Consider the following 18,169-nt stretch of genomic DNA (forward strand, 5'->3'; position numbering starts at 1 on the left):
TTTGCAACTCATTTCCAAGTAAAGATGCTCTTGAAAAAGCATCTTAGCAAGATAAAGCCCACCTGTATCTTGGCTGCTCTGCAGGAGACAGGGAAGCAAGCATGCCTGGCCTGGAGAGAGGGGGGCACCCTCAAGGGTGGAGAAGCAGAATGCCCCAATGGGACAGGGGAGGCAAGGAGAGAGAGAGAGAGAGCGCACAGGGACAAGCCCCAGAGGGCTCATTCCCTCTCCAGGGTCTAGCACCAGGTTTCCCATCATCCTGAGGCTGGGTGTCTGGCTGGCCCCCTGACCCCCTGCTCCATGCCACCATCCTCGGCTCTCTCCAAGAACCCCTGCCACATTCCCCTGCCCTTAGGGCTGCCCTGCCACACCCCAGACCCACTCACCAGGCAGGGCACAGTGACAACACGCTTCTCCCACACCTTCCACTAGGACCCAGCCCTGCAGGGCATGGAAGTCAGGCACCTGTCCACCTCCTCCGAGCCCAGCCTCTGCCCACCCCACTCCCAGACACCTCACCTCGGGGCAGCTGCCCAGTGGGCAGTAGGGGGAGCAGTGTGCAGTGTGGTTGTGTAGACACTGGCACACAAGGCAGGGGCCCCCACGCCAGCGCTCCCCAACACGGTGGGCCTGGCCCCTCTGCTCACAGCCCTCACACGGCTCCGTCTGGCACCTAGGGAGGGAGGGTTGGCACTGGCCTGTGAGGGGGCCCCAGGGTGACCAATCCTCTGGTTTACTGGGACTATGTATGGAGATTCCTGGGACTCAGGACGAGTGGGGATATCTGGTCACCCTATCCCCCACCCAACCCCTGCACCTGAAAACTGCAAGTGGCCTACAAAAGGAGGGAGACAATTTGTGCCAGCCCAGTGGGGACCCTGTGAGCCTCAGCCAGGCACCTCCAGAGGCCCAAGGTCCCACTCCTGCGCTGGATTTATCAAGCAGCATTTGTAGACTTTGTCTACCCTGCTTTTGGATCTAAGGGGAAGAAAACTGAAATAGGAGAGGACTGGGGATCCCCAAAGATGCTGGGAGTACTGGGGTTTAGACATGGGGGTCCACAGGGCCGGGGTCCTAACTGGGAGTCTGTGATGGATGCAGAGCTGCTGGCATGTGAAGGGCCACACAGGAAGCTGCCTGAGGAGGAGGTGGGGGTGAAGATGGGTCCCTGGGGTGGGGCACAGCACCTGCGGGCCTTGCGGTGGATGCCACGGCATTGGTGACCTTGGCCCACGAGGCGGGGGTTGTTGGGACTCCGGAAGGACCATTGGATGCTCTGGCTCCCGCAAGGGCCCAGGCACTCGGCCCAGGGGGACCAAGATGACCAGCCACAGCTCACTAGGGGTGCAGGGCAAGAGTCAGGCCAGGAAGAGGGGCTGGGTGGCCCAGGGATGGGACAGGGAGCCCAGGGAAGGCAAAGCAAGGCCCCACCTGCACAGTCTGGGTTGGGCCGGCAACGTCGCGGCCTCCCATCTTGGCAGACACAGAGTCGGCAGTTGGTCTTGATGTGCTGCCCCGGCCAGTAGCGGGCACCATCCACCAGGCAGGGACACTGCCGAGGCCACACACACCGTCCCTCGCTGCCCAGCACCTGCCCTTCTGGGCACCAGCAGCCTAGGAAGGCCCAGGGTGAGGCTTCCATTCACAGATACAGAGCCTGACCCTGGGCCTAGAGTTCCCGTACCTGGGCTGCTGCAGGAATGGTCAGGTGGGCACCTGGCCTGGACAGAGATGTCATCACAGGTCAGAGGGCAGGGGGCACAGGGCCAGAACACTAGCTCCCCCAAGCAGGTGGCATTGGGGCAGCCGTCCTGGGAGCAGGGCTCTGAGACGAAGCAGAGGTCAGAGGTCAGGGCGGGTGGGCCTGCAGCAGAGGCAAACCTCCCCCCTGCAGCAGGGCCCACCTGTGCCCCACCTGAGGCCCTCCTCCCTTCTACTCACTAGTTTGGCGGGTGCTGTGAGGGCCTCCAGGCAGCAAGGCACAGGCCTGGCCTCCATTCTGGGGCGGGTGGCACTGGCGCTGCCGTGTCACAGTCCCTTGGCATGGGTCAGAGCACACAGACCAGGGTGACCAGGAGCTCCACTCACCGTCCACTGGGAAGGGGAAGGGCAGGAAGCTTCGAGGCGGGCCCAGTGGCCTTCCTCACACCTCCACTGCACCGGCCCCACTGCCCTCTGCCCCTCCCTCATGGCCCAGGCCACTCACCTGGGCAGGCCACAGTGAAGCAGGCCTGAGACTGGTGCTCGGGGCCTGGGCAGTACTGCAGCACTGGAACACTGGGTGGGGAGCAGCGGCGGCTCCGGCCCTGCACCCCAGGCCCGCAGGTCTGGCTGCACGGGCTCCACGGGCTCCAGGGGCTCCAGGCCCCGCAACCCTGTTCTTCTGGGGAGGGCCCTGCCTCCCCTGCCAACGTGCAGTCGGGCTGCCCATCACACACCTGGGGAGCAGGGTGAGGGTCGCTCAGGGCTCCCGCTATACTGGGGCGGGGGGCACAATGTCTCTGCCTTCTCCACCCCGTTCCCCAACCTCACCAGCTGGAAACCAATGCAGACGCCATTTGGGCAGGTGTATTCTGGGCAGGGGTCCCCTGTCCTGTTGGGGCCTCCTGGGGCTGGAAGCCTCTCTGGGGAAGAAGAGTGAAAACAGTCATGGGGGGGGAGGGCTCTCTTCCTGGCCCACACAACCATACCCCCCCCACCCCCATCGTGGGAACAAAGTGTCCGTACCACAGCCCAGCTCGTCGTCACCCTGGGGACAGTCAGGGCTCCCGTCACAGAGCTGCTCTGGCTTCAGGCATAGCCAGGGAGCCAAGCCGCAGGGGAAGAGGCCGGGGCAGGGCGGCAGCTGGGTGGAGCCTGTGGATACCACTGGACTTGGCCTGCTGCCCCTCCTGGCCCCTTGGGGAAGAGGAGCTGGCACTGGGAAGGGGCAGGTAGGAGCAGAGCCAACAGGGGGCGGTATCAGGCTCACAGGACGCTGAAGGAGGGGCAGGCAGGCCTGGGGAGGGGTGGCCAGCACCTGTAGGACTGATTTGCAGGGGACACGGAGTGCTCCACTCAGGTGTGGCGGGGAGAAGCTTGGGACAGAGAAGCCCTCCACAGAGACCCACTCCATTTTGACCCTTCTTGCCTAGCTGTGGGCCAAGACTAAATTCTCTCCCCAGGGCTGGGTGAGGGGGCAGAAAAGTTTTAAATAGAAAGTTTCTTGCAAAAGAGCAGAGGAGTGAGGAAAGCGGCACGGATTATTCAGATGCCCCCGCACCTCCATCATTCTCTAGCTGCGCCCCCTGGGGGCGGCAGGGGGCGTTGGCGGGGGACCGTGCGCACGCGGGGAGAGGCGCGCGCAGGGCGCTCACCGCAGGCGTCGGGAGCCTCGTCGGAGCCGTCGGGGCACTGCCGCACGCCGTCGCAGAACTGCCCCGGGGCCACGCAGTGCGGGCCGCTGGCGCAGGGCACGTGGTGCGGCTCACAGGGCCGGCCGCAGCCGCGCTCGTCACTGCCGTCGGTGCAGTCCTCCTCGGCGTCGCAGCGCCAGCCCCGCGGTGTGCACTCGCCGCTGCCGCACAGGAACTCCCAGGGGCCGCAGGGAGGCGCTGCGGCGGGCACCCGGTGACACCCTGGGCGACGCACAACCGGCTCCACCGCCCTGGGCGTGTCTCGCGTTGCGACCGCCGCCGCAGGCCCCTCCTCCGCGCTGCAGGTCCGCCCTGGCCCCCGCCCCTTACTCCACCTCCAGCCCCTCCCCGAGGTCAGACCCCTCCTGCATTTTGCTACCTCCTTGGCCCAGGAACTTCCACTACACTCCCTTTTCGCTCAGGGAGGCCTTAACGGCTTGGAAGTAAGGGCTGGGCTCCTTCAATCCCCCTAAGAAGCCCTCTCCTCCCTTCCAGGTCTGGAAGTCTGCCGGCTGCGTCTCACCGCAGAGCGCCGCAGCCAAAGCCCTCTCCCACCCTCCCTCTCTTGGCCAGCCCCAGCCAACCTTCTCACACCAGTCCCCGCTGGAGACTCACCAGCGCCGCTGCTGGCGGAGGGACTTGGTGCAGTGTCCACAGAGCCAGTGGATGGGCCAGGCAAGGTGCCAGCGGGGGGCACCGGCAGAGAGGGCAGGGGGCAATGCCCAGGCCCCTCATCCGCGCCATCAGGGCAGTCCCAGGCTCCGTCACAGAGCTGGAAGGCCCGCACACAGGTACCATCAGCACAGAACACCTCCCCAGGCACGCAGTCCACCTGCCCTGCAACCAGAAGGGAGGAGCTGTTCCAACAACCACTGTCCTGACTCTCAGTGCTGGGAACACATAGGGGGAACCTGGCCAAACAAGGATGGGCTCATGTGGAGTTGGGCCGTGTGTGTGTATGTGTGTGTGAGGGGTGCCTGGTGGGCAGGAGTGCAGGGTGGGGCAACTCACCCAGACAGGACTGTTCATCAGCAGCATCTGGGCAGTCAGGGTGCCCATCGCACAGCAGGGCGGGGGGCAGGCAGTGCCCATCAGCACAGGCCAACGAGTCTGGTGGGCACGGGCAGCCTTGCTCATCCGTGCCATCTCCACAATCATCCTGCCCATCACAGAGCAGGGCCAGGGGCAGGCAGTGGCCAGAGCTGCAGGACATCTGCCCCTCACCACAGCCTGGGGTGGCACAGCCTGGCGTAGGGCAAGTGAACAGGCTCAAGACACTGTTGAAAGATCCTAGAGAAGCCCCAGCCCCAGCAGGAGCAAACACCCTACCCACACCTCAGCCCTTACAAGTCGTAGCTCCGGCAGTGGGAACAGTGGGGCAGCAGGGGGAAGCCACTCTGGGGGCACCTGCTGCAGCCCTAGTAAACCCAGTTTCCCGTCCCTGTCATTGCCACACACAGGCGAGGACACTCACCATCTTCGTCTGAACCATCGCCACAGTCATCCTGGTTGTCACAAAGCCACTCATGGGGCACACAGTGCCCGCTCTCCCGGCATGGGGCCTCTCCCTCTGCACAGCCAGGCACCAGCTCCTCACAGTGGGTACCATCACTGCCACAGTGCCACTGGCTTTCCTGGCACGTACTGAGCACACAGAGCCCCGGGATCAGCACCGGCAAGGCTCCTCTAAGCACCCCCCAGCCCACCACGCTCACCAGTTCCCGCAGTCCTTCTGCAGCACAGTCCCTGGTGGGAAGGAGCTGCCCCCCCACTCACAGGGGCAGGCAGCCGGCTCCACGCAGCTTCCTCCTGAGAGCACAGACAGCAGGGCTCCGGGAGAAAGTGGCACAGTGCTCCTGGCCCTGCCCTGCCCCCCATGGCCTCGTGGCCCTTTCCCAGTCCCAGTGCCCCCTCCCCTCCGCCCGTTCTGCCTCTACACACCATGCAGCAGGGTCCCCTCGGGGCAGAAGCAGCCCTCCACGCAGGCAACTGCCCGGCAGTGCCACTCAGGCACAGACTGGTGGTCATGGCAGGTTGGGGGACATGTGGGCCCACAGGCCTCATACACCTGTCCGCCTTCACACTGCAGGGCTGGGTAGAGAGGAGAGAGGCTTGGTTCGCCAAGCTGCAAAGGTACTAGTTTGCAATGGTACTGGATGAGCTAGCCGAATGTGACACCCATGGAGTACACAGGACACATGGAGACTTCCCTCAGGCACTTTGGAACATGTCGGCTCTGTGTGGCAGCCATGGGTATCTACTTTGTTCATCTAGAAAAGCACCTGGCCCACAGTGAGCACTCAAGCCGTGTTTGCCCTTGAGCACCTGAAAGGCTGGCTGGCTGAGCGTGGGGCGGGTGGGAGGGCAGGTACACTCACGGCACAGCTCCTGGCTGCGCCAGCGCACATGGTGGCCGTGCCGGGCACACTCGTCTGCGTAGGTGGCGATGGCAGAGCAGAGGCACTCACAGTCACCTCCCGAATCGCAGCTGTGGGAGGGAGCACTCAGCTCAGCACCCTCAGAACCTGGTCCCCCCAACCTTCACCCCTCAGCAGGCCGGCCGCTCCTCACCCGCAGGCATCGTAAACACACCACTCGTAGTGCTGCTGTGGGGCCACTGTGGAGTGGCACTGGGCAAAAAGTGGCTGCAGCATCACCCCGCAGCGGGCCCGAGCCCAGCCGGCCCGGTGGGCGTTCACCTGTAGGCACAGATGCACTTGTATACAGCGCCTGGCCAGCCGGAAGCCCTCCTTGGCCCCAGGCTCCGGAACCCCCACCTCCCTTCTCCCTTTCCTGCTGGGCTCACAGTGCAGGGGTGCGGCAGGTCTCCTGGCTCAGGACAGAGGGGACTGAGGCGCCAGGAGTGGGCAGCTAGCTCAGCTGTGGGCTCCAGGACTCCCTGGCGGCTCCGCAGGTCATTACTGGCATCTCCGTCAAAGTCTCCACACAACCCAGCCACTCGGCCACGGAACTGGGGAGAGAGCTGCACCAGGACCCGGGTGCCTGGCAGCAGCATCATGGACAAATGACCCTGGGGCCCTCACCAGGGCCTCGGTGGGGAGACAAGACCCAAGGTGTGTGGGTACCCTCCTGCATGGTCATGGTCCCCACCCCCACCAACAGGAGGTGCTGGTGCCCTCTTTCTTGGGGGAGTGATTGATGGTGATACATAAACAGACCTACATTTGGGGTGGGGGTGGGGGTGGGGGTGAGAAGTAGCAGTGCCATTTTCTTTTTCTAATTGGAGCCAGGCTGGGGAGTAAGTAGGAATATTCTCCATCTGGCCAGATTCTGGATGAAGAACTGGGCTCCAGGATGGACAGTGAGATCTCCCACTGCCGCAGCTCTCAGTGACTGCAAGCTTGGGGACAGCACCACTGTGCTGAGCCAAGTCCGTAGGAGGGTTATTTGGGCTTCCCTCAGTTTCCCAGTCACAGTTCTATTTCTAAACCGCCAACTGCCTGTGTCTGGGTGATGGGATGTTATGAGATTTATTTGCATTTCTTCTCTCTAAAACTTAGTGTTTTCTAAATGTTGCTTTGCCGAAGTGATATTGCTTTCAGGATAAAGAACAATAGAATTATGCAAACATCATTTGGAAACTGACCCGCTTGGTCTGAGAGTTAGGGGCGGCAGCTGGGCTAGGGGAATGGAGCAGAGGCTAGGAGAGGGGTGGTCAGTCTGGGAATCTGCCCTGGGTGGGCGAGGGGTGCTCAGCCTTGACTTTGGAGCTACGTGGGTCAGGAAGAGGGACCATCAGGCAGTGGGAGGGAGGGTTTGGCAGAGTCCAGCCCCTTGGTGCTAAGACCGAGTGCAGATCAGGTGGGCAGGGAGCTGACCTCCATCCCAGAGCAGGGTGAGGCCCAGGCGGGTTGTCAGCAGCAGGAAGAGGCCAGCTTGGCGCAGGCTCAGCCCAGGGCCTGTGTAGACCTTGGGGGGTGTAATGCTCACCCCATTCACCATCACCGCCCGGCCTGTGGAGGAACAGACACATTCAGGCCCAGCCTGGCGTAAATGGCCTTGCCATGCATGCTTCTTGTGTTCTCTACCTACATGTCCCTGGCAAGGCATTCAACTCCTCTGTGTCTTGAATTCAGGTACTCTCCCAGAGCTACAGGTCCCAACCATGAGGAGAAGCACCAGGCCCAGGGAGGTGGCTGTGAGGGGATTACAGGGAGCCCTGGGGAGCTGTGATGCCAGGCTAGTGCACCCCACCTCTCCACAGGCAGTGCACCCACCTCTGAGCAGGTGCACGACAGTGGTCTCCAGATGCACAGCCAGTGCCTTGGTGCAGGTGAGGCCACTGGCCCCGCAGGGAAGGTTCTGGGCAGAGACACTGAAGTGGCCGCGGGCCTCTCGCACCAGCAGGTACTCACAGGCCCCAGGGAAGGTGAGGGCCAGTCCATCAAAGGTCACATAGTGGGGGGCGCCGGATGCCTGGCACCAACCACTGCACTGATGCTTTGTGCAGTGCCACTGCCGGTCCAGGCACACACTGCAGACAGGGTTGGGGGTGGGATACAGAGTCACTGTGGGGGCCCTGGCAGCTGTGCATGGGGCATGCAGCTGGCCTGGGTTCCAAAGAACCCCAGTGGGGCCTTCAGTTGTGGAGGGAGCTTGGAGGGTTCCCATCATCCATGCCAGCCTGGACTTCCTATCCCACCTGCCACCACCACCCTCTTCTAGTGGAGGGAGCTTGGGGTCATGGAGTCAAAGAGTTCCAGGTCCTGGGGGCTGGACATACCAAACATTGCAGTCTTCCTGGATGGTGGCATTGGGTGGGTACCACCGCCCACTGTGACGGCAGGGACAGAGGTCAGGAGGCACACAGCGCTCCTCCTGGGCAGAGGGCAGGGACAAGGGGCACTGCAGAGAGCTGCCTAATGGCTCTGCCTACCCTTTGGGGCAGCTAGGGGGAACAGACAGTACCCTGGCTTTGGGAAGACCACCCCACTGCCCCATGTAGCCCCTTCCCAGCCTCACCAGCAGCACGGTGCCTGGGGGACAGACACAGCTGTCAGTGCCACCTGTGGGGCAGGAGAGGTTGGCGCTGGGGCTGTCGCAGGTGAGGAGGCAGGCACCAGGGGCGTAGACAAGCTCCCGGGGGCAGAATGTCTGCTGTGGGGGGCAGCGGTGAGCTGTGCAGTTCCAGAGACCCCTGTCCTGGCAGACACTGCCAGCGGATGGGAGGAAGGGAGTAAGAGCCATGCCCCGATCTGACCTGGTGAGAGTCTCAGGGCCCTGACACTGGGGACCCAGGTGTCTGTATCCTCCAATGTTGAGGGCAAAGTCCTGACACCAGAGACCTGAGCAGCTCACCTCCCAAAAGCCAAATGACCATGCTGGGGACAAACACTGGCGCCCCTGCTTCCCCAGCTGGGCCAGTCTCTGGGCCAAAACATTGAGCCCTATCTCTCAGCCTGGGTAGGAGACAGGTTCCACCAGAGCCTCACCCTCACCCACCAAGCCTTGGATACTGGCCCCAAACCCGCTTTTCTTTCTCATTAACAAGCTGTCAAACCCATCTGAGCCTGTTTTCTGATCTGCAAAGTGGGATCAATCCTTCTGCTTCCTACTTCACTAGATTATTCTGAGAAAGTATACATGAAAGAGCTTTCTGGACCCTAGTGCCCCAGCCCCCACCCCGTCCCAGACACAGCCCAGCCCACTCTCTCAGAAGCTCCTCTGTGTCACACTAGGTGCTGCCTTTGCCTCAGAGGCTGCCACCCTCACCAGTGGTTGCAGTCCTTTGTGATGGCACTGCCAGGTGCATAGCGGCGGGCTCCAAGCTGGCAGGAGCAAAGGCTGGGGGGCACACACTGGCCCTCGGGGTCCCACAGCAGCCCTGGGGGGCAGTTACAACCAGCCACACAGCCACCCAGCTCCCCGCAGTCTTCTGGCTGTCCACAGTGCAGACCACACACCGGAGCACACTCCTGGTACTCCTGGCCTCCAGGACACAGCACAGCTGGGCACAGGGATACATGCGGGTCAGGGGCACAGCCAATGCCAGCTCTGACTACACCTCCTGTGCCTCCCCCAGGGGAATAATAAGTCCAGCAAAACCCTCAAGTTCAGAGGTTCTCCCCAGCTACTCCTAAAAGGAGGCTGGGAAACGAGCTGGGTCTGGCTGGGCCCAGGGACTCACGGCAGAGGGTTTCATTCCTCCAGAGAGGCGGGGCCCCCTCCTGGGCACAGCGGCGCGCATAGGCAGAAAGCACTGGGCACAGGCAGTCCCTGCCGGCGGCACAGCCACACACGGCTGCCAGGCAGCGCAGCCGGAATGGCTCCCTGTCCACCAGCCTGTGGCACTCCTGGGAGGGAGACAGGAAGTGGGTCAGCTCCTCCCCCACGGATAGCCCCATCCCCTCAAGTCCCCACTGTGCCCTCCCTTTCAGCAGCTCTGTGGTTAAGGCCGTCTGTCTCCCTTAATCCTCCCCAAAGCCCAGAAGGAGGGTAGAGCAGGTGTTTTCCCATCTTACAGGAGAGGAAGGAGCCCAAGCTGGCTACCTGGAAGGTTGAGCCTTGCAGGATGGCACAGGCTGCCTCTGCAAAAGTGTGGTGCTGGGAGTGGATGCTGCAAGGAGAGAGGGGGGCATTGTCCCCTGGGGGGCAGCTTTCCTTGCCCAGCACCTGGAACTTGCTAGTGAAGGCAGCAACGCTGGTCTCCACGTCCCCTGCCGGTGTCAGGAAGTCATCCCACTGGTTCCAGGTGAAGGTGCCACACAGGCCCTGCACCTGGGCCACAGGAGTGCACAGGGGACAGTCACATCCAGTCCCACTGTGGCCTGGCCCATCCACTCACCCACCACCCTGGCACACCTGATGGGCAAGCCGAGGGTCCAAGGTGATGTAGGCTGCCGGGTCAGATAGCCCCCAGAGGAGTCGGGCCCCTGGCCAGCGCAGCAGCAGGAAGGTAGAGGAGGCGTGGAAGATGCTGAGCCCTCTAGCACCAGTCCAGGGCAAGTGCACATCCTCACCATCAACCAGGACAGCTCCTGGAACAAGGAGCCTGATGAGGGCAGTTGGGGCAGCAGGTGTGAGTAGGGGGCTGCAAGGAGGGAAGGACCTTGGGGGGAAGTGGGAGGGCCGGTGTCAGGGCCTCAAATAGAATGACCTCTGGACGTCACCTGTCCTACTTGAGCCCCCCCCCCCCCGCTTCCTCCAGCATCCATTTTTGCCTGTCCCTTTCTCTTTGAGGTCAGCATGTGAGAAAGCCATGAATAAACAGAGATGCAGAGAGAAAGGGGGAGGGGGAGGTATGGAGCACAGTGCTGAGAGGGCCTGCCAGGCCTAGTCACACCGCCAGGCCTCCCGGACTCTCCTCACCGTATGGCTTTCTTTTCCCCCCAAAGACAGGTCAGAAGATGCCTTAGAAAATTTTCCCAGGACAGTGTCTGCTTCAGATCTGGAAGACTGGCGGAAGTTGAGGCAGGGGACAGTCTTGGCCTCCAAGTGGTGGGAGGAGAGGGGACAAAGCCTGGTGAGTGGCCTGAGGAGGCGGGGCTGAGGCTACCTGAATCCCTGAGCTGGACGTGGGTATCTCCCAGAGAGACAGAGAGGGCGTGGAGGCAGCTGCCAGAGTCGCAGGCCCCGTGCTCCAGCGTGATCCGCAGCTGCCCCTTCGTGTAGTCCTGGGGGGCAGGGGCAGAGCCTCAGGTTCTCTGGGGAGGCCTCTGTGAACCTTCTCTACAGAATACCTTCAGTACAGCCGGGGGTAGGTGAGGCCCGGCCCCGGCCAAGGGCTGGGGTGTGTGTGTGTGTGTGTGTGTGTGTGCATATATATGCATGTGCATCCTTGGCTGTGTGTGCTGTGTCAGGAGGGTGGCCACCAGTCACCTGAGGACACCATGCTGCTTGTAAAGCAGCGGGAATGACCCAGTAGTTAGGTGGAGAGATGACTGATGAGACTCCAATGGGCTGAACAGAACAGGGCCTGCACCTGAGCCCGGGAAGTGACCTGACTTTTTTGGGAGTGGGCTGGAGTGGGAAGGAGCACTTCACATTCCCTGTGGCTGTCTTGCCTGAAGTGGCCCGTGATGAACCCAGCCTGTCCCATGTGTGAGAGGGGACTATGGGGACAGTTTGCTTTTGAGGCCCTGGGCTGGGGTAGTGAGGACAGGGAGACTCTCCTGGGGCGCCTAAGGAGCAGGTGGGAAACCGAATGTAGGCCCTGGGACTGCAGAGCCATCTCCCCACAACAGTGGGTCTCACTCAGCTTTTCCTTGCATGGCTGTGAGCTTTGTTGATTTCTTTAATGCTTTCCTTGCAGTCACCAGGATACCCCCTAGGCAGGCCCCAGCTCTAGCAAGACCCCCCTACCCCTTCCGGGAGCTTGTCCTCTGCCCACCTGCACCAAGTTGTAGCGGCAACCCTGGCTGCCTCGGAAGGAGAAGCTCCGCCCATCAAACGTGAGGTAGTGGCCGTCCCCGCCCACTGCACACTCAGCAGGGCACCGGGCCTGGGCACAGTGCCAGAGGCCATCCCGGCACACGCTGTGGGCACAGAGTCATGTGGCATCAGCTGAGCTGGAGAGGACTTCCTTCCCCAGCATCCCAGTACCTTTTCTCCCCCCACCATTCCTAGAAGGGGTAGAGGGCACTAGCCAGGTGTCAGCAGGACCACCCATCATGCCAGGAGAGGTGGCAAATCTGTGCGGGAGGCCCGGGAGCAGGCTCGCTATTTGGGGGAGGCAGGCTGCAGATACAGCATAAAAGTGGGAATCAGAGAGAACCACACAGCCACCACCCTCAGCAAGGCCTGGAGACCCACCATGGGTTACACAGCTGGTGCACAGTGTCACCAGGGGCATAGCGCTGGCGCCGGTGGTAGCAGGGGCATCGGGCAACGGGCACACAGAGGGCGCCATCCCAGAAGAGGCCGGCCGGGCACTCACAGCCGCTCACACACTCTTCTCGGCAGGACGGCTCCTCGGCCTCACCCACTGCTGAGCAGCTGCGTGGGCAGGAGGAGACGCAGTCCGAGTAGAGCTGGCCCCCAGGGCACAGGCGCTCTGTGGGCACAGAAGAGGGGCTGTAGTCCTCTGCCAGACCTGGCCCCGAGGAGGTGGGAGGCCCTGGGAGGTGGCAGAGGAAGGCCATTGGTCAGTTCTGCAGGGCAGGAGGCCCAGTCAGTACCACAGAAGCCAGGCTTCCGCCAGTGCACGTGGACACGCTGCTTGGCACAGGTCTGGGCGTAGATGGTGAAGGTGGTGCACACGGTCTGCCGTAGCTCCTCCCGACTGCTGCCTGCCATCGCCCCTGCACAGTAGGCAACGAGGCAGGCCTCGTGGTATTCATCTGGGGGAACCTGCCAAGAATGGACAGCCCCTCAGCCCATAAGTGCCTTCTTGCCAGTACCTGCCACCTCTGCTTCTGTTATCCCCAGATTGATAAACAAACAGAACGAGTACTGGAAAATTGCTCTGAGATCCTGTATATGAGACATTGCATACCCCAGAGACAGAGCTGAGGGCAGAGAGGGACCTGGCTAGAATAATGGCCCAAAGCAATCTAGTGGCAGGACCAGTTTACCTAACTGGCACCTCTGTAGCACTAACCCCTCGGAGCCAGATACCATCCCTATCACTACCCATACCTGGGCATGGCACTGCCGGAATGGACTGTCCAGCAGTTGGTGGCACACGTCCTGGGCTTCTGCTCGCAGTCGGCCTGGTTCAACTCCTGCCCCTGTGTCCCCCAGGAGGCCCTCACAGCCCTGGGCCACCTCCACTGCATCCAGACACCCAGGCTGGTGACAAACAGAGGCAAGCCAGATGGCAGTGGTGAGGGACATTAACCAGGACACCCAGAAGGTGACCACTGCCCTTGTATCCAGTTCAAGGTCCTACTGCAGTGCCCATCCTGGGGCTATGGACAGCGGCAGGGTGGCAAGCCCCAGTGGGGAGAGGAAAGAGGTTCCATGAGCAGCTACTGGGCCAGGGGGGCAGATGCATGCCCCCACAGTCAGCTTACAGCAGGTAGCTGGGCTCCCTGTGGGACTCCAGGGCCCAGCTCTGGGAGACAGCCCATCCCATCCTGGGAACAGACCAGAGATGAAGACAGAACAAAGGCTGGGAGGAGTAGGAGCAGTGGCCGGGGCTGAGAAGCCAGGAGAGGGCAGGCAGGTGGGGACAGGGCCCCAGGAGGGCAGTCTCACCTCAGAGTCAGGGAGCCTCCAGGAATTCCCAAAGGTGGCAGCTAACATGGCCAGTTCCCCGCCCGGTTCCACAAAGTCATCTGAGGACAGGTGAGGTAGGGGTGTGGGACCTGAGGTCTCCTGTGTCTCCCTCCCTCCTGTACCCACTACCCAGCTGCATCTCCACTTACCCTCAGGCCGGCCATTATAGAGACCACAGAGGCCCTGTGTCAGTCCCCAGAGCTCATGGTCCACCGAGATGGAGACTGCACTGGACCTGTCCAGCCGCACAACGACTCCCAGGCCCCCTGACAGCACCAGCCAGTCCCCCTGCCACTGCAGGCTCAACCCTGGGCAGGGGGAGGGGGTCACTTGGTTTCCTGTGGCCACTCTCCTCACCCCTCCCACCTCTACAGCAGGGCTCGAGCAGCTCAGAGAAGGACAGGAGCAGGGAAGAAATCTCACAACTCCAGAGAGCTCTGCACTTTATCTCCCATACACCCACACACATACATGCGTGTGCACATACACACAGGACATGGAAGCCCACCCCCACCTCGCCCCTGGGATCCCAGCCAGGACAAAGCTTCCAGCAGGAGAGCCTCCCCTCGATTAGCCCCAGAGTGCTTCCTCATCATACACTTCCAAGGCCCATGGGGAAACTGAGGCTTGATGCTCCCCTGATGTTGGGGCAGTTAAGCTGAGGGACTTGCCCAAGGCTGCACTCTGAGGGAGTTAATGGGGCAGGGAAGGCGGTTTCTCATTTCCAGACCCCTTCCACCAGCAGTGTTGGGGGAGAGGAGGCAGAGGCTGGGTTGTAAGCTGACTTCAGCTGCTCTTCTGAACCTGCCCAGAAGGTGGGCAGCCTGACGAAGAGGGGCCAGTAAGACCCTGGGCAGTCAGTCTCTTGCCCCACCATGCCCTCACCGTGGAGCAGCCGAGACTCCCCCTTGGGGACCAGCTGCCCATTCACAGAGACGTGGCCAGCCTGGACCAGCACCTCCTCAGGGCCCATTGCCACACGAACCTGGGAGGACGCAGAGTGCAAAGGGATCAGTGGCTCACCTCTCCTGTGCTGCCCTTCCCTGGGGCCATCCCCGGCTCCTGCACCTCACCGACTGACAGTTCCTAGGCTGGGGACAGTGGCCCCCAGGCCGCAGGTGGACAGCCCAGGTGGAATCAGCCACGCCTGCCAGCAGGTAGGTGCAGCGGCCCAGGAAGTGGTAGTGGCGCCCATCAAAGGTACGGTAGTGGAAGCCAGACCAGGTGGCACAGGTGGCTGAGGGACGCTGGCGCTGGCTCCAGAGCTGGCCCACGGCCCCTGCCAGGGGCTGCAGGAGGGCCGGGGAAGAGGTGTTGCCTGGCAAGACACACCACTAGTAAGCCTCTGCTCAGGCACAGGACACAGGGCTCCCAGCAGAGCAGGAGGCAGGAGGGCAGGGCACAGTCACTGTGGCGGGAAGAGGAGCAGCCAGGGCCCTGAACAAGACCCAGAGCTCAACACCTCCATGGGGGTGGTGAATGCCAGGGTCTGTGGACCCACCTGGGAGGCGCTGGCTGGAACAGCTGAGGCAGGCCTGGGAGCTGCCGTTCCACCAGCTGTGTCCCCAGGGCTGGGAGCAGCACTCCTCCAGGCTGCCTGCTGAAGCATTAACTGAGCCTGCCAGCAGCTGGCAATGCCAGGTGGCAAAGCAGTGGCTGGCAGGGCCGGCTTTGGCGAGAGCTGTGGTGGGCAGAAGAGAGAATGGAGAGGAATCAGACAGTATGTATGGGGGCAGCTGGGACTTTCAGCCTGGCCTGCTCCCTTCCTCAGGCAGCCTGCACCGCTCCTAAACTATAGATGTGGGTTTCCCTCTCCTGCCCAGGAGCCCCCAGAAGGTACCGCTCACCCCAACCTGCTCAGGCACTTACCCTCAGTGCAGTGGGTGCCGCCCCAGCCTGGGCAGCATGCCCTCACTGTCCGGTTCCACGTGGCAGGCCGGGTTTCTGGGGGCCTGCACCCACGGAGAAGGAGGACACGGGGAGAAGTGTTAGTGCCCAGTCCAGCCTCACCACAGGAAAGGGCCTGGGACATTTAGTCTGGCCATCTATTCTGTGAGGAGCCTTATCTCGCAATTTTCCCCTCTTGGCCTTAATGTTCTCACATGCAAATTGAGAAGGACATTGGGAAGATGTCTAGGGGGCTGGCAGAGGGAGCAGACCCGGTGCCACTTGCGGCTTAGCCTGCTGTTGGTGCTCACTCATCCACCCACTCCAAGCTTGCACTCTCCACCCTTCTCTGGGCCCACCCACGACCTGCTTCCCAAATGCCTGCTTCTGCCAGGGCCTCCCCAGCCCTCCCCGTCTCAGGATGTCCGGCTGTCATCCCTTCCTTCCTGGTAGACAGTGCAGGCTCTGACCCTCACTCACTTGTAGATGGGACAGAGTCCAGGCACTGGTGGCCCCGTGAGCCCTGCACGGCCACTCCAGGGCAGGGCCGGCCGCCAGCCCAGGCGATTGTAATGGTAGAGACTGGTGCAGGGCACCAGGTCCTCCTGGCGAGGGGCTACTTCCTCTTCCACATGGATTGTCTCTGTCCACTCACACCACCGCCTGGCCAAGAAGGGGGAACCACAGCTGTCCCTTGGCCTCCCAGAAGCCCTGTCACTTGGGACCCCACTCCCATCCATAAGAATGAACTTCCAGGAGTTACTGAAACCACAAGGTGGAGAGAGCAGCCCAGGGCGGGGGCTGGGGGTGGGGTGGGGAGGGGGCTGGTGCCCTGAGGGTCTCCGGGCAGAGGGCAGCAGCAGGAAGATCTTAATGGGAGGGATACAGGGTGGGCTGCTTACCCATAAGCCAGTGCCCACAACACCCCATAGAGGAGGGCAGGCAGCAGCATGGTGTCCCTGCCTGGCCTCCTCTGGGGGGAGTGAGGCCTGGCTTGAGGGATGTGATGCTGCGGAAGGGTTGCAGGGGAGCAGTGCTGGTCTCTGCGCCACACTGCTAACTCTTGCAGCCAGGTGGGCAGCCTGTTCAAGGCAGCCAGGAGAGCCAGGCTCTTGGGGCTGGGGAGGCTTTATCCCAGCCTCATCCCCCCAACCCCCACCCTGGGGCACCAGCTGACAAGAACCGGATTGGACTTGCCCACACCACCCCCTCAAGGCCAACTCTCCCAGGAAACAATCCCCCAGCTGTGTGTGTAAAGGGGGGGGTGCCACCAGACTCTGAGCCTCTGACATGTCCATACCCTCAAGCACTGTTGCAGATTAACCCAGGGGACTCAGGACAAGTGCCACACTCCCTCCCTGGGCTTCAGTGTCCCTCCTAGCAAAAACTTAGGGACTTCCCACCTGTGCATGGTGGGACCTAGGGACTCTGTGACTTTGAAATTGCACATGTGCGTGTTTTTGTGAGGACAGTTCCATCCATACCTTTTAGTAGATTCTCAGGGCAGGCTTCAACACACAAAAAAAGGTTATGAGGCTCAATGACCCCTATGATCTTCCATTACTAAAATCCTGGCTGTGTGGTTCTCTCCCTGTTGTTTTCTTACCCCCTCTCCCACCAGGCACACAGGAGGTGAGAGCTATTGAGCAGGAGTTTCCAGGGTAGCTGGAGCTCCCCTGGAGACACTGTAGCCTTTCCTTTGTGTGGCATGACTTCTTACAGGAGGTGATTATATGTGGCTGGTTGGACCCATTCTGTCTTCTTCTGTGAGTCTCTGTGGGTCCCTGGGGTGGAGAACCATGGAGCCTGGCCTGAGGACTGAGAGGAGCTTCAGGAAGGATGCCTGGGTGGGAAGTGGCAGGGAGGCTGAGCCGGATGGACTAATTCCAGTGTCCTGTTGGGAGGGGACAGCCACAGAGCGATCCTGGTTACATCCTGGTTACCAGCACAGCTCCTAGGCTGGTATATGGTCTGAACCTCAAATTCCTACCTCTCCATCTCCTCAACCCCACATCCCACTGAGCCTCCTGCTTAGGAGTCCCAGCTGGAGTGAGGGAGGAGCCTGCTGGGCACCACAGCCAGGCTAGGCATGTTTTTCTGGGCCCACCATTGGTCCCAGGGCCATAACAGCATGAGCCAAAACAGGTCACTAGGATTGGCTCCCCACCCTAGGGTCTGGCCCTGGCCACACTTGTTCTCAGCCTCCCTCTCTCTCACTCACTAGCACCTGCACACTCCCCAGGTGACCCAAACTCAGGCCCATGTGCCCACAGCCCTCCCCACCACACCAGTGACACATTCTGCTCCCAGAGCCTCCTGTGTTCTGCTGAGCTATGGCCCAGCTCCTGCAGGTTCTCACTGCAACTGTCAACACCTGCTGAGGCTGGCCCTGGGATCTTGACTCCACATGTATCTGCATCCCTGCGATGGGACCCAGAGCCAGGGGCACTTGATCTTTTTCCTGCCCTTCTCAGACTCCCAGCTCTGCATCCCCACCGTCCTCTTTTCTCCCTAAAGGAACAGGAGGGAGGCAGCCCCAGTTCAGGACCCAGGAGAGTTTGGAGAAAGTTCTCAGAAAGGAGGCCTGGAATGATGACCCCTGGTTTCAGCTGGAGACACTTCTAAAATGGACAGGGTGAGCAGGTCTGGTTCCCCAGAAGCCCATTCCGAGGGCCCAGGGAAGCCCTCCATACCTAACTCAAAGTGAT

At 61.6% G+C, this 18,169-nt stretch overlaps 1 protein-coding gene across 1 annotated transcript in view; it reads right to left on the reverse strand.

Annotated features, from left to right (window-relative positions):
- The window catches only part of SSPOP (SCO-spondin), a 50,955-nt gene extending 34,464 nt beyond the window's left edge, over positions 1-16,491 (reverse strand). Inside the window, exons 1-37 of the mRNA XM_070076852.1 lie at positions 15,942-16,491; positions 15,444-15,526; positions 15,076-15,255; positions 14,648-14,892; positions 14,460-14,559; positions 13,724-13,882; positions 13,554-13,633; positions 12,993-13,145; positions 12,533-12,704; positions 12,168-12,408; positions 11,746-11,890; positions 10,912-11,029; positions 10,218-10,393; positions 9,906-10,133; positions 9,544-9,709; positions 9,129-9,363; positions 8,379-8,568; positions 8,140-8,234; positions 7,634-7,890; positions 7,235-7,369; positions 6,202-6,398; positions 5,967-6,094; positions 5,774-5,883; positions 5,337-5,486; positions 5,111-5,204; positions 4,870-5,039; positions 4,407-4,640; positions 4,011-4,232; positions 3,357-3,593; positions 2,533-2,624; positions 2,207-2,438; positions 1,942-2,094; positions 1,685-1,825; positions 1,432-1,614; positions 1,188-1,338; positions 520-673; positions 387-441 (exon numbers count right to left, since the gene is read on the reverse strand). Coding sequence (XP_069932953.1) covers positions 387-441; positions 520-673; positions 1,188-1,338; positions 1,432-1,614; positions 1,685-1,825; positions 1,942-2,094; positions 2,207-2,438; positions 2,533-2,624; positions 3,357-3,593; positions 4,011-4,232; positions 4,407-4,640; positions 4,870-5,039; positions 5,111-5,204; positions 5,337-5,486; positions 5,774-5,883; positions 5,967-6,094; positions 6,202-6,398; positions 7,235-7,369; positions 7,634-7,890; positions 8,140-8,234; positions 8,379-8,568; positions 9,129-9,363; positions 9,544-9,709; positions 9,906-10,133; positions 10,218-10,393; positions 10,912-11,029; positions 11,746-11,890; positions 12,168-12,408; positions 12,533-12,704; positions 12,993-13,145; positions 13,554-13,633; positions 13,724-13,882; positions 14,460-14,559; positions 14,648-14,892; positions 15,076-15,255; positions 15,444-15,526; positions 15,942-16,201 — 6,121 coding nt within the window. The 5' untranslated portion in view covers positions 16,202-16,491. The remainder of the gene's footprint in view (positions 1-386; positions 442-519; positions 674-1,187; positions 1,339-1,431; positions 1,615-1,684; positions 1,826-1,941; positions 2,095-2,206; positions 2,439-2,532; positions 2,625-3,356; positions 3,594-4,010; positions 4,233-4,406; positions 4,641-4,869; positions 5,040-5,110; positions 5,205-5,336; positions 5,487-5,773; positions 5,884-5,966; positions 6,095-6,201; positions 6,399-7,234; positions 7,370-7,633; positions 7,891-8,139; positions 8,235-8,378; positions 8,569-9,128; positions 9,364-9,543; positions 9,710-9,905; positions 10,134-10,217; positions 10,394-10,911; positions 11,030-11,745; positions 11,891-12,167; positions 12,409-12,532; positions 12,705-12,992; positions 13,146-13,553; positions 13,634-13,723; positions 13,883-14,459; positions 14,560-14,647; positions 14,893-15,075; positions 15,256-15,443; positions 15,527-15,941) is intronic.
- Between the last annotated feature and the right edge of the window lie 1,678 nt (positions 16,492-18,169).

This window comes from Oryctolagus cuniculus, chromosome 7, assembly GCF_964237555.1.
Source record: "Oryctolagus cuniculus chromosome 7, mOryCun1.1, whole genome shotgun sequence".
In the NCBI taxonomy this organism is placed as follows: Eukaryota; Metazoa; Chordata; class Mammalia; order Lagomorpha; family Leporidae; genus Oryctolagus; species Oryctolagus cuniculus.